Below are 12,414 nucleotides of genomic sequence, written 5' to 3'. Positions count from 1 at the left end.
AAATTGTTGATAATTATTTCTGAACTGTTCCATACAATCTTCCTGAAAATCTACTTGGCTATGTGATTATACATTTATTATTTTTTAATGTTTATTTTTGAGAGAGACAGAGTATGAGTCTGTCAGAGAGGTAGAGGCAGAGAGAGAGGGAGACACAGAATCCAAAGTAGGGTCTAGGTTCTGAGCTGACAGCAGGGAGCCTGATGCCGGGCATGAACTCATGAGCCATGAGATCATGACCTGAGCCGAAGTTAGACACTTAATTGACTGAGCCACCCAGGCATCCCTACAAATTCAGACTTTAAAAACTTCATAGCTTTTGACCTACTTCTAGGAAGAACTTAACAGATATGCAAACAAAAGAGTTATGCTCAAGGATGTCCATCATAATTTTATTTATAAAGATAAAAATGGCATTAGCACAAAAGTCTAACAATAAAGTAATGGCTATATTATGGGACAACCAAATGACTGGCTATAAAAATTGTTTTTGAGGAGGATACTTAAGGAGTCAGGAAAAGGCTAATTATGTATGGCTGAATGGAAAATAATGAAGACATAAAACTTCATATTGAGTGTGATGTCAATTAACAAAGCCTCATGGGGTGCGTGGGTGACGCAGTCAGTTGAGCGTCCAGCTCTTGATTTTGGCTCAGGTAACAATCCCAAAGTTGTGGGATCAAGCCCCACGTTGGGCTCCGTGCTGAGCGTGTAGCATGCTTAAGATTCTCTCTCTGCCCCTCTCTCCTGCTCACGTTCTCTCTCAAAAAAAAAAAAAAAGAAAGAAAAAAAAAGCTCCCAAAATGTGTAGAATAAAAGACTTGAAACTAATAGCAGAGATTATAGTTACACGTTGGGATTGTGATGTTGTTTTATTTAGAACTATATCTTATAAATTTTTAATAATGAGGATGTAATTTTTTTTTTTAATTTTTTTTTCAACGTTTATTTATTTTTGGGACAGAGAGAGACAGAGCATGAACGGGGGAGGGGCAGAGAGAGAGAGGGAGACACAGAATCGGAAACAGGCTCCAGGCTCCGAGCCATCAGCCCAGAGCCTGACGCGGGGCTAGAACTCAAGGACCGCGAGATCGTGACCTGGCTGAAGTCGGATGCTTAACCGACTGCGCCACCCAGGCGCCCCGAGGATGTAATTTTTAAAACAATTATTAAAACAAGGATCTACATAAGATTGATGTTATTCATCTTCTTATTTGAAGACATTACAAAACCCTTGGTGGTAGGTAGGTATTCAATGACTATCTACGGAGTTAGTGATCCTGGATTGCTCTCCTGCTTTCAACATCATTTTGGCGGGGGAGGGGGAGTGGGGGGGGCAGTCTGGCTTATGGTGTGGAAGTCATGAGGGACACTCCCTTGCTCCCTGGCTCACACGAGTGGTGGGGAGGTGGGCTAACAGCCACTCCCCATGAAATCACAGCCATCACTTACTTGACACCTGCTGAGAAGCTCACCACAGGGAAGAAGAGCCCATCTGTGTTGAAGTTCTCAAACATCCCCTGCACAGGCTGCCCGTTGATGCGGAAAGAGATGCTGGGCACCCCGAGGTCGAGGCAACAGCTTACCACGTCGTCTGATCTCAGGAGGTGCTGGTTGATGGAGGCCACGGCTCTGGGTATGCGGCCTGGTGAGCAAAGAACAAGAAGGTGTTGTGGGACTCTAGAGAAGGCTCTCACAGTGGGAGGTGGGGAGGTAGGATGGCACACAGGAGGTCTGGATATGCTCCTGCATTTGCAATTCAACTTGGCTTTCCCAGTGTGAGGGGAGCAGTGAGAAATGATTTCCGGAGCTTGTGAGTGGGCAGCCCAAAACGAGAGGAGTCTCAGAGGAAACTCAAACTGCCAGGAATGAGAACAAACATGAATTCAACCCCCTCAGTGTGTGTTCAGATTCTGGCCCAGTGTCTGAATTAACGAACAGATTGCTTTGCTGGTTGTGGGTCCTGCAGTGTGTGTGCGCGTGTGTGCGTGGGTTTACTCTCAGATGCCCAAAGATCTCGCCCTCTTCCATTTCCTGTAAAAGATATGGCCACTCTGGCACTGGACGCAGGAGCCATCAAAGTGAGTAACAGCAAGGTCATCCAGCCATTAAACTATGCAGCATAGTTTACTTGTTTTAAAGAATTCTATTAGTTCATATAAGCAGTGAAACAGAGGGTCAGTTGTACACTGTGTTGATGATTTTTGTCATTACTGTGTATCTCTTTCATAGGATGATTTATCATTGCCTGACCTAACTTACAGTCATGAGAAAATCACCTCTCGGGATTTTTTGTCACACCATCTCATTCTGGAAGTTCTAAAAGTAAATTATCCTAACTCCCTCACCCATCTCCCTACCATGGTTACAATTCTATTGGCAAGAGAGCAACGAAGAGGCAGAATTTAGGTATTAAAATGGACTTTCAGGCAACAAAAATTATAAAAATGTATCTTATTTTTTGATGACAGAAGTAATACATATTCATTATAAATGTTCATTGTATACAAAAATATAAACAAAGAAAAAAAGTTAACTCAATAAAAAATGCTTCCACTTTCACACACACATACACAACACTTTTCATCCCAACTAGGATTCTGTGGGTTTTGTGACTTTTTCTCTACCTATCGTATTGTAAATATTTGATTGTATAATCGAATATTCACTAGAAACTGCATTTTAATGGCTTCATCATATGCCATAAGGTAATTAAAAACCCCCTTATGATGGGTACGTGAGTTGTTTATAAATTTTGTATGCACATCTATGCTATATAATCTTTCTAATCTCAGCTATGAATTATTTAATGTTTCCAGTGGTTAATGCTATTCTAGTAGGTTCTAAATTAAGTGGTGGATTTTAAAATAGCGAGGGGCACCTGGGTGGCTCAGTCAGTTAAGCGGCCGACTTTGGTTCAGGTCATGATCTCACAGCTTTTGAGTTTGAGCCCCGCGTCGGGCCCTGTGCTGACAGCTCAGAGCCTGGAGCCTGTTATGGATTCTGTGTCTCTGTCTCTCTCTCTCTCTCTCTCTCTCTCTCTCTCTCTGCCCCTCCCCAGATGGCACTGTCTCTGTCTCTCTCAAAAATAAACAAACATTTAAAAAAATTTTTTTTAAATAGTGAAACTACTACACTACCCTTAATAAAAAAAATATATTAAGTATCCCCTTCTGGTTATTGTGGGCAACTGACAAAACCATATTGTATTTCCCCCCACCCTTGTACAAACGTGAACGAGGCTCTACGTGGTACCAGACACCGGGCTGGGGATCAAGGACTGAAGACCCAGTTCCTGCTCCTAATAAATCCATAATCTGGTGGGAAATAAACATTCAAATAAAGAATTACCATTCAGTCTAGTTAATGGAATGAAGGTGTACACAAGGTGATTCTTCTAAGATACAGGAAGGTGCCAAATCAGCCCAGGAGCATGGGACAAGAGTCAAAGATCCACTATATAAGAAAGACTACTTCTTACAGAAGAATAGTTTATACAGAAGGATGGAGGAGACCTACCTGTGTGCGGCAGGTGTGGGGACGGATAGGAGCTTGGGGAGTAGATGCAGAACACAGCCGGACTGGACACACAACTTGGACTGTTTGCACCACACCAGGTGCAATGACACAAAATAACGTACGCAAGGCACACAAGCCTGAGACAGCCCCAGACTCGGTTTTTGTAACCTTGCTTCATTCCTGAGAATGAGGAACAGGTTCCTTTGAAACACAGCAATCTAAGCCAAATTCTAAGACTGCAGAGGTTTGACACCTTTCCAATTTCTCTGAGGAGACCGAGGGCCCTTGGTTCCTTTTATGGAGTTGAGGTATCCCAGGTCCCAATTATCTTTTCTCCCTTATCATAATCAAGTCTGTTATGAAAGGAATCTATGATATTAAAACTCAGCCAATCTTGCTACAACAGTCTCATTCTCAGTATTTCTTATTTTCCCATTAAAAACCAATCTTTTCTGCTTCAGTTGTTTCTTTCTCCTTTAGTTTAACTTCTGGATAATATCACTGTAGTCATTTGAAAAAAAAATCCCAAGAGATTTCTGTGAATTTGGGAAAACCAAGAAGCCACTGAAACGCTCGGTTGGTCAACTAGCTTTATTTTTTTCAATGTTTATTTTTGAGAGAGACAGAGACAGAGCATGACTGGGGGAGGGTGCACAGAGAGAGAGACAGACAGACAGACATGGAATCTGAGGCAGGCTGCAGTCTCCGAGCTGACCACACAGAGCCCGACACAGGGCTTGAACGCATGAACCACGAGATCATGACCTGAGCCAAAGTCGGACACCCAACCAACTGAGCCACCCAGGCGCCCCGGTCAACTAACTTTCAAGGTATTCAGATCCTTGCTGGCTAAAAATACAAATGAGAAGGTCCTTTATTGTTCTGAGACTCACATAAACTAGGACAAACTGACAGTGTTGAATTGTGATGCCAGCGCCCTCTCGTCCTAGCTGCTCAAAGTGCACTGTTGGCTTCCCTGCCGGCCAGAACCTCGGCCAGTAAAGACAGAGAGCAGCTTTCACGAGGGATACTCTTCATCTACAGCAGTGCTTTGATGCCATCGGAAGCTGAGTTCCAAGCTTTATTTAGCCCTTAAGATGCCATAGTTGCCAAGTGCCTTCCCGAAGAATGGCAGCCGAGAGCATTTCTCCTGTCTAGTTCCCTCCCTTGGTGGAAAACAACAACCAGGATGAGCAATTATACCCTTGTGGTAAACACCACTGCCTTTTACAAAACTCCTTTATTCTAAAAGAATGGGCACCGAGTAGAAGATCATCAGTAGGCCAAGTGAAATCATGGTTTGAGCCTATTTTTAAAACATATGCAGAATACAGAGTTGGGACTGATACTATCCAGAAACTAAAGGGAGACAGTGGATAATTACTGGATAGGAAGCATGTACTTAGTGATTACTTAGAGCAATGGTTTGGGAAGTCTATTGGAATTAAAAAAAACCCATTTCATATAATGTTCATGTTGTAAAATATCATCTGATAAGGTATATGTAGTTTTAAAATGGGAGCAGCGTGAAGGGTCTCAAACTAGAAAACAAGGGAATTGTCCAATGGCTTTTACACACTGTTTTATAAATCTGTTCTCATCTACAAGAAGAAATCTCTAGCCCCATGAGGGCTTTCCAGGCTCCAAATGATTCAGAAGGGTCCTGTACCCCACATTTAAACAACATACTTGTCCTTTAAATTGCTCTGTAGTGAGGTGGCATTGTGGCAGGGAGCAGAAGTGGATCACAGAGGGCTGAGTTCAATACCAAGTCTTTGTCTGTTACCTGAAGCTGGGCATGTAATTTTACCAGAAAATCAGATTCCACCTCTATAAAATGGGTACCGTGTTGCCCACACTATTGTTGTTAAGAGTTGTTTGTAAGGTACCGTAATTATTCCCGGGACTTCAATGAAACAAATGACTGATGTCCTGTATGCAACTCAAAAGGTTTAGCATGTAGCAATAACTGGCATTTCTAGAACCAGACTCTCTGGGCTAGAGTCCTGGCTCTGTCACTTACTGTGTGACCTTGGGCAAATCACTTACCTTTGCCAACTCAAGTTTCTTCATCTGTCAAGTGAAAATAGCGTCATGAGGTTGAGTTTTGGATGAATTATTCCCTAAAGAGGGATTAGAAGCGTGCCTGACACATCATAACCCACAGTAAGTACTATTATTGCTTTTGTTTCTGAAGCTCTAGAAACTTTAATTACTAGGCTAACAGTAGAGAAGAATGCCAGAACACTGTAGGAATGTCTTTGGTATTATAATGAAAAAATAACACTATGGAGAATCATGGCATTGAGGGCTGAGTCCAGAAAGAGACTCAAAAAGTCACTGTATTGAGTTAATAAAAATGAGTAAGACCCTTTGGTGAAGAGAATGCTCAAAAATAGTCACTTTCAAGTATGTTTCACGTATGTGACCCTTTAGAACAACCAACAGAAGGGCTAGTCCATAGAAAGGAAAGCAAAGGAGTTACAAAGTCCAAGTCTCTATAATCCTAGCCACAGCCCACCCAAACAGGCTGGGGAGTCCTGTAGCCTCTCTTTGTCTGAATAAACTGCCCCTGGCTCAGAGGCCTGAGCCTACCTTAAGGTCCCGGGAAGATCAGAAAGGCCATTGCAAAGCAGCATTGTAAGATAAAGGAAAATCTCACTTTATCATAGGCTGCACATCTTCAAATTGACCCAAGGACACATTCCTGCAGGATTTAGCCTCTTCTGATGAGTAATGTAGGCAACTGATCAGCATTTCCACTGCCCCAGGCACTGCAGAATTTGGCACTATCACGCACAAACACTCTGGCATTCCGAAGGAGAGAGGATCCAAACACGTAGAAATGCTGGTGTTCTTTAGCCACTCCTTGGGTCCTCTTCACAGAGCAGCAGCAGGGCTGGAAGGGTCTGAGTCACAGTGGGGTGTGCCTCCACAGCTCAGTGCTGGGACTCATCTCAGGAGGGAGACAGGTAAAGACCCTCTCATACAAATGTGATTGTTGAGCTAAATGATTTAAAAGTTTAAAAAGCCAGACATCATAATAAATCAGGAAATGCAATTTTACTCCATTCATTTCCTGCATCACTTATCACTCGGGAAGGTAGATTCCTCTGCTTATTCCAACTGCACAAGGGGAAAAGGTATTAAAAGGGAAACGTAGACAGATTTCTTTCTGTGAAACTGTCCCCCCAGCCAGGAACATACTACAGGAAGCTCTGAGTCAAATTCATCCCAATGGCAGCCCCAAAAGGCTACATGAAGGCTATGTCAGGAGAGGGAAAGCAATGCCAGGACCAAAAAAGAACCCATCCTCGGAAAGGAAACTCCCAGGGGCTAAGCTGACTCAGGAGCCTGTTAGGAGGGTTAAGATGGGGGATAGATCTACAGCTGATGCTTGAAAGTGGCTTCACAGACTTTGGTGGCTAAAAAGACCCATGAAGACTGCTTTTTCCTTACATAGAGAAAAAGCTCATTCATCATCCCAGGAGGTCACCTGAAACTTCCCTTCCTGTGGTGCCTGGGTGACTGGGTTGAGCGTCCGACTTCGGCTCAGGTTGTGATCTCATGGTTTGTGAGCTCAAGCCCCATATCAGGCTCTGCGCTGACGGCTCGGAGCCTGGAGCCTGTTTTGGATTCCGTGTCTCCCTCACTCTCTCTCTGCACCCCCTCCCCCCGTCCCCGATATGCACTCTGTCTCTCAAAAATAGACATAAAAAAAAAAGAAACATCCTTTCCCATTCAGCATGGGACTCAGGTAGTTCCCCTGAGGATGGGCTGCTCTCCTGGTCTCCAGTGAGGTACCCACAACTCTGGACATGGTCTTTATGATTACAGTGGACCCCACAGACAACGAGGGATGGGAAATTGTATTTACTGGGTAGCTAATGTGTTATGAACTTCATGTTCCTTACCTCATTTAAATTTCATAAGAGCCTATGTATCTTCATTTTATCTGAGGAAACCAAGTCTCTGAGCCCAGAATCAAAAAAAAAAAAAAATCAGTAAACAGGAGCACTGGGATTCAAACCCAGGCACAACTCCAAAGCCATGCTGTTTCTTCTTGACTCTTTCCAGCGACTACATGTTAGGGGCACTATAATTCCTACCAATAACGACAGTATCTACTGTGCTTTATTTATTAAAAAAAATTTTTTTTTAACGTTTATTTATTTTTGAGACAGAGACAGAGCATGAACGGGGGAGGGTCAGAGAGAGAGGGAGACACAGAATCTGAAACAGGCTCCAGGCTCTGAGCTGGCAGCACAGAGCCCTACACGGGGCTCAAACTCACAGACCGCGAGATCATGACCTGAGCCGAGGTCGGCCGCTTAACCGACTGAGCCACCCAGGCGCCCCTCTACTGTGCTTTAATAAGTACATTAAAGACCAGTTCGAGGCAGTAGCTTAGTTCATACATACAGATGAGTTTAAAGTTAATGGACTTGGGCATTTATATCTCAAGGAAAAGGAGAAAACTTGTCAGGAGGAGTTCCCAGTAGGTCTCCCTAGCCACCCTCCCTTACATCCTGCAGTAAGTTGGAGTATTGTTTCCATTTCATTTCTTCATCCAACAATTATCCTTTCATCAGATAGTCCGAGATACAGTGGTGTCCTGGTGGGAGTCATTAACAGAAACCTTATTTCTTCAACTGGAACACACGTTGGCGTATTTACCCGCAGTGCCTTCTGCCAGATATATGTTCCCTGTGTGCTGGCTGGGGAATTCAGAATGATGCCAGACCCAAGGAAGCTTTGTGTTTTAATGAGCATGAGACATGTCAATCTTGTTGACACTGGTCTCTCCACATCTCATCAGATGCTGAGGACTGAGGGGGTAAGGTTCTCTGACTGTACCTATACAGCATTGTATTACTAAGTGTGGGTCATGTTCAGAGAGCCACAATCAGCTCTTGAAACGCGGAGTCCCAAGTCCCTTTCCCCTGTCATCTATCACCAATCAGAAGGGCCACTGCTCGTGATGACTGGTGTGGGCTCGGCGCATCTGGCTTCCCAGTCTTCTGCTGAGAAAGGACAAGAGGGATGACGAGCATGTGGCATGCTCCGGGAATGGTACACAATTAGATGCATGTTCGAGTTCTGAAATGCAAATGGCAACCTTTCCCGGATGCCCTGGCTTCTCTGTCTCTTGACTCATCGATGTATTCATTCCGCAAATTTGATGGAGGGATCCACTAAGTTCCCCACACAGTGCTACAAGATCTGGGAAGGACTGAGTAACACTTTTCCTTTGAGCATGGTTAGTTTCTCTTTGGAACAAGGGTCCAGTTTACCTCATCCAACAGTCTAGGTGTCCCCCGGATTTCCTTAACCAGTCCCCAGGCAGAGTTCCCTTTAGGTGTAACCTGGGATGCAGTTGTAGCTTGGGTGATGGTGACGCGATGGCAGGAGAGGAGCAGCCATCAGCAGGCAGTAGGGGAATGATGTTGTCAAGCCAATCCCGCTCAAGCCCCCTCACAGATTCCACCCTACCAAACTCAGGAGATGTAGATGTGGGTAGGCATAAGACTCTTTCTTTTTCACTTACTTCCTCGGAGACAGCTTTCTGAGCACTTCATGACATGTGAGGCTAACCCACATCACAGCCACAGTCTGTACAGCCACAGACACAGTGGCTCCGTGACCCAAGAAGGGAAGATGCACGGTCACTCCCCATGAAGATGGCACTGGCGAAGGGAAGTTGGGAGGATAAGAGAACGACAGGACAGAGCTTTCACGTCACTATCGCCCATCATTCTGCCGTTTTTCACCTGCCTTTGTCTGCACCACACTGTCCCCTGGGACACACAAAACAGATTTTTTTTTCTTCCCACAAATGATCCAGGATACATTTACCAATAAGTAAGCGGACACCATTCCTAAAAGTTTTTAAATGTTTATACTGAACGTACAACAGCACAAAAAATTAAAAAACCAACCCATGCCGACCCGCTGAAAATACATACCAACTGTGAGATATGGAATCAGAGCCCCAGGTGACGGTTTTGGCCCGAAAGTGGAGGGAAAAAGGAAAATGTGATAGGTTACATAGTTCCCAGTTACAAAAGAAAATGTATAGGTTTGTGTTGTAGAGACAAGCTTTTCCGTAGTACTGGATTTGGGGAAGAATGCGTGTCATCGTTTCTTACGTAAGAGACATGCTTACATAAGGGATTTCTATAAGGGACACAGTGACTCCAAATACAGTCTCACAAAAGATACAGGTACGATGTGCTGTGGACAACAGAAAGAAGAGGTAAAGCTCTAGTTCTGGGGGAAAGGCTAAAAGTTAGCCTTGCATTTAAGTCTAGGCAGAAGCTAACCCATTCCTGCGGGCACAGGCCACGGATATGCTTGGGGAAAGGATCAGTGGAGTTTTAAAAAGGAAGTTGCACTTTTTTTTTGTTTTTTAAGCAATTGGCATTTAGGGTGTGCCCAGCACCGATCCAGGCATTCTGTAAAGTGTATCATGAAGCAACATGTTGCACTGACATAATGATGGACTTGTAGTCAGATCTGGATCCCTCTCAGCATGACTGTAAATAAACTACTTAAACATCTTTGTGGTGGTTCCACATGCGTCACATGAGGCCAATATTATGAACACTGGGGCACCTGGGCGGCTCAGTTGGTTAAGCATCCAACTTCAGCTCGGATCATGATCTCACGGTTCGTGAATTCGAGCCCCGCATCAGGCCCTGTGCTGACAGCTCAGAGCCTGGAGCCGGCTTTGAATTCTGTGTCTCCCTCTCTCTGTCCCTTCCCTGCTCACTCGCTCTCTCTCAAAAATAAGTACACGTTAAAAACAATATTATCTACGTTAAGGGATCATTATATAAATAAAGTGAGGGGAAAAATGTACAAAAGGTATGTAAGCTCACTGTCCAGTAAACAAACGCTGAGTCTCTTTCCCTGTTTGACTGTATAACCCTTAACATCCTAGGCAATAGTGATGCTACAGGTACAGTCACTGAGCTTGGGAACCGTTAACTGAGCCACACTAGATCACGCAGCTGCAAGTAAGTGCCGGAGTCATGGTGGCAAAGCAGGACAGTCTCATTTCAGATCTGATGTGCTTTCCACTTAACCCTCTAATTAGCTGGGTTTTGAGTCTGCATCCTTTTGACAGAAAGTGACCACCGAAGCTTGAACAATTCAAGCCTCGATCATCTCCAGCAAGGGAAAAGGGGCCAAAGCTCTGGCAAGGTACTCACCTGACCAAAGGTGAAGGCCATCAAAGCCATAGGAATACAGGTCGTCTCCAACACCGTTGCCTCCCCATCCTTCTCCACCTCCAGGGTATGGAGCATAGCCTGAGGAAGAGGCCCAGCCCACCCGTAGGTGTGTGGGCTCAGCTGTTAGGAAGGGGTCCACTTGGTCTATGATCAGCTCGAAGTACCACTTCTTGTACTGTGCTGAGCCCTCAGCAACTCCCAGGAAGATGTTTGGCCGAATGCTGAAATTGAACACGGGACAGGTGGCAGCTACAGACTTGGAAGCACGGAGATAAACAACAGCAAGCAGGTTGAACTGGGCCACAGGACGCACTGTCAACTGAAGGCAAGAGCACTTTTGTGTTTTTCATAGGATTCTAAAATAGGAAACGCTTAGAGCCTCTAACACTTGATGGAGTTCTCAGTGGGAGGTGTCAGGACAATGTTAATTCTATTTAAAAATATAAAGAACGTCTCTTTGTTCCATTCAAGGCAAGCAGCATTTACTGAGTGCCGACCATGGGTAAAAGATGCTGAAAACGTCATAGAAATGCATAACCATAAATCCTTGTGTCTTTCTGTAAGTGGAAGAAGGAACTTAATCAAGTTCCATCTCCTGGGAAATTGGTTCAAGCTCCCCCTATTCCCACAGTGGCAGCTTTGTCACCTAAGCATAACCAGTAACAGTGGCCTCTTGAAAGCATTAAGAAACCTCTATTTGAAATAAGCCAGACCAGGGGCACCTGCGTGGCGCAGTTGGCTGAGCATCTGACTCTGGTTTTGGCTCAGGTCATGATCTCATGGTTTGTGGGATCAAGCCCCGCATCAGGCTCTGCTCTGAGCAAGGAGCCTACTTAAGATACTCTCCCTCTCTCTCTCTGCCCCTCCCCCACTCGTGTTCCTTTTCTTTCCCTCTCTAAAGCAAGCAAGCAAGCAAGCAAGATAAACAAAGAAAACGACATGGAACTACTTACAGGTGGAATCTAAAAAAAAAAAACGCAAAACTTCTCCAGAGCAGAAAAGCAGTTGCCAGGGGCAGAGGTAGGGGGTGGCAAAAACAGAGGTTAGAAAGAAGGTACAAACTTTCACTTATAAGATGCATATCGTAGGAGGATACAACGTGTAACATCGTAGCTACAGTTGGTAACACTGTATTGCATAATTGAAATGTGCCAAGACAGAAGAACTTAAGGGCTCTCTCACACACAAAAAGGATAAATATGTGAGGTGGCAGATGTGTTACTCAATCTGATGGGGCAAATCCTTTCACAATGTATATCAAATCATCATATTCCATACTGTAAATATCCTTTAACTGTTTGTCAATTATACTTCAATGAATAAAGCTGAAAAACTTTAATTGAAGACAGCAGAAAAAGGGAGAAGGGAAGAGAAGTCACTCTTAGCCAACTTTGATAAGGGCTGGAGGATTTAATGTATCCAGAAAGATGGTTAAAAGCTTGGGACAAACCATTTAGAGTTTTCCTGGTTGGAGTGCTATTCTTAAATATCCACTGTTCTGGGCTGGAGCTGCATCCCATTTTGGGTGGGCCAGGAAAAACCAGGTTGGTACCAAAAGAAACTGTGTGGATGGCTCAGTTCTGCTCTATGCGCCACAGTTCTTTCCTCACCTTGTAGATTAATTAGGGAGTGGGCCTGGGTAGAAGATAGCTCAATAACT

The 12,414-nt window shown here is 44.3% G+C and overlaps 1 protein-coding gene across 1 annotated transcript in view; it reads right to left on the bottom strand.

Annotated features, from left to right (window-relative positions):
- RYR3 (ryanodine receptor 3) overlaps positions 1-12,414 on the bottom strand; it is a 455,720-nt gene that overhangs the window by 226,572 nt on the left and 216,734 nt on the right. The window contains exons 19-20 of the mRNA XM_045059588.1: positions 10,734-10,975; positions 1,453-1,645 (exon numbers count right to left, since the gene is read on the bottom strand). Coding sequence (XP_044915523.1) covers positions 1,453-1,645; positions 10,734-10,975 — 435 coding nt within the window. The remainder of the gene's footprint in view (positions 1-1,452; positions 1,646-10,733; positions 10,976-12,414) is intronic.

Source organism: Felis catus, chromosome B3 (assembly GCF_018350175.1).
Source record: "Felis catus isolate Fca126 chromosome B3, F.catus_Fca126_mat1.0, whole genome shotgun sequence".
Classification (NCBI taxonomy): Eukaryota; Metazoa; Chordata; class Mammalia; order Carnivora; family Felidae; genus Felis; species Felis catus.
Note: the sequence above shows the minus strand (reverse complement) of the source record. Positions and strands in the feature narration are given on the sequence as shown.